The sequence below is a fragment of the Bison bison genome, unplaced genomic scaffold (assembly GCF_000754665.1).
Source record: "Bison bison bison isolate TAMUID 2011002044 unplaced genomic scaffold, Bison_UMD1.0 scf7180017864295, whole genome shotgun sequence".
NCBI lineage: Eukaryota > Metazoa > Chordata > Mammalia > Artiodactyla > Bovidae > Bison > Bison bison.
Window position 1 is genome coordinate 10075282 of NW_011494867.1, and position 2401 is coordinate 10077682.

The 2401-nt window shown below is 62.0% G+C and overlaps 1 protein-coding gene across 1 annotated transcript in view; it reads right to left on the reverse strand.

The window, feature by feature from the left end:
* Positions 1-2401, reverse strand: part of TLDC1 (TBC/LysM-associated domain containing 1) — a 22416-nt gene that overhangs the window by 4513 nt on the left and 15502 nt on the right. The window contains exon 6 of the mRNA XM_010850866.1: positions 2-84. Coding sequence (XP_010849168.1) covers positions 2-84 — 83 coding nt within the window. The remainder of the gene's footprint in view (position 1; positions 85-2401) is intronic.

A 2401-nucleotide genomic window follows, 5' to 3' on the forward strand; every position in this document is an offset into this window, starting at 1 on the left:
GGTACATGTAGTGGTCGTTGTAGCCCGTACAGGTGTACACGGCCATGCGGGGGGACACGGAGAGCAGGAAGCACCTGTCGTCCCCTGAAAGTGAGCAGAGCACAAAGAAGCCGGATCACCCACCGCAGCCGGGCACGGGGCAGAGCAGGAAACGCAAACAGGCCCGCTCAGAGGGCCGAGCTGGAGGAGCTTATCGGGGTCCTCGGTGTGCAGGGGTTGGGGAGGTCCCACATGTAGGGGCAGAGCCCTCAGACCAGCAGGCGGATCCCAGACCCACGGCTGCCCGGGGCCCATAGGATGAGCTGCGGCTGGGAGGCGAGGGTGACCTCCAGAAAGGAATGTGGTGTCTGCCTGCTGGTGACACCGCCCTGCCTCCGAGTCAGAAAGAGCAGCCTTGTCTCCGCGTGGCCACAAAGGGCAGGCGGTCACTGCGGGCCCCGACTGGGCGCCCACACAGCCTCAAGCGTGCCATTCAGAGAACAGAGGATGCCTGCAGATGCAGCTGGCTGGGGAGGGGGGCGCACCCAGGGAGAGGTGACCCTCCACTTTCACCTGGGCACAGGCGTGGACATGCTGCACTCAGCGAGGTGCAATCAGAGCTCCAGAAACGTGGAGCTCTCCACCTCAGACTCCTTTCCCACCCCCATGCACTCACTGCGGGGTGGTGACGGAGGGCACACACCCCCACCCCGGGGAGCTCCCAGCTAGGTGGGAACCAGGGATGTGCCCCACAGCCGTGGGATCTTCGCCAGAAGCACTGCCCCACCCCGGTGACAGTGTGAGGGCACCTCACAAAGGACCCAGCTCAGGCACTGGGGAAGGAAGCTCCAGGAAGCAAGCAGGGAGCCCGAATGCGGAGGGCGGACACGAGGCAGGCATGGAGCCCCAGGAGGCCTTAGGAGGACGGCCCTGGGTGGCAGGCGGGCCTGCACAGGCAGAGTCAGGACCCGCGATGCTCAAGCCTCCCCTCCAGATGGACCCCAGGGGCCTCCACAGGGACTCAGCTCCTCTGAAACCAGGAAGGACAGCCTGAGATGGAGACGGCCGGGTGAGGGCCCCTCCGTGGAGGAGGGACCCCCGCATGGCAGGCATGAGGGAACAGCGGGACCCCCCAGCTGTAGAGAAAGGTTTGTGGGCGCTGGAGTAGGGGATGAAGTGAGGTGAGCCTGGGGAGGCCATCGGGACCGGGAGACACAGGGCTGCCCTCCAGGCTAAAGACTCAGGCTTGAGTCCATGTGCCCCAGAAGGATGGGTCTCGCCTCAAGTAACGGCCTGGTCCCACCCGCAGCCCCGGGACCATCACTTCCCCTGCTGGTCCCAAGGCTGCCTTTCAGCCAGTGTTCACTGGCTCCTGGTGCTAAGTAAGGTGCCGGGGCCACAGAGCAAGGACCCCATGCTAGTCCATTCTGGGATCCACACCCAGAGGGAAGGGCTACCTGGGGAAGACGACCCTCCACTCCAGGGTGCAGGGCAAGCACCGAGGAGTCACAGGACCTGCAAAGGCGGCAGTCCCACAGGGGCCTCCTCGCCCGACTGCCACCACCACACCACCCCCATCACCCTACGGTTTACAGGCTGCCCTCCCCATGGTTCTGGGAACCCCAGCAGAAAGGGTAAAGCACCCCGCCCAGGATGGAGCCGGACTCCGCCCAGCGCTGCAGGCCTTTGGCTGCCCCTCGGCCAGCAGAAGCGGAAACAGAGTGACGCTGTGGGTGTCTCTTCAAGGCACAAATACTTGAGGTGACTGGGGGACCAACAGATTAGAAAGGCCCAGGTCGTGAAAGGCATTTGCGAGGCTGGGCTGCCCCCTGCTGGAATCCTGGCCTCACGCTTCACGACAGAAAGAGCTCACGTCTGAAAACCTGGTAACTGCTTTTTCCCACAATTCTTCAAGCAGACGAATGAATGCTGCTCTCGTAAATGAAAGCTGGAGACACAGCAGAGCTGACCTTTGGGTTAATACGAGAGGAGCTGGAAGACGTGCAAGTTTCGTCTAGATAGTAATGACTCTCGGGGCTGTTCTTCCACGTCCTCGAGCAGAGCTTCCAATCACAGAGACCCAGCTATTCACCCCCAGGGACCCCTCCCTGTGATGCTGTGACAAGGTGGGCAAGCAGCTCTCTGTCCTAAACCGTGTGTACAGACAGCGGAGCCAGAGTTGGGCTCCTGTGGTCCTCCTGCAAGTCTGGGGCATGGGTGGGTGTCGGCAGAGGGTGCTGATATGGCCGGCTCCCCAGTAAAAAAAAAAAAAGGAAAACCCTAACACACCCCTGCTGGACAGCACTGCACCATTTAATGATGCTGAGCTGCTGTTTCCTCACCTGAAATCCAGGGGTGAGGACACCTGTCCGGCTTACCTGACCCAGCTGCTGCTGCTGGTGCTGCTAAGTCGCTTCAGTCA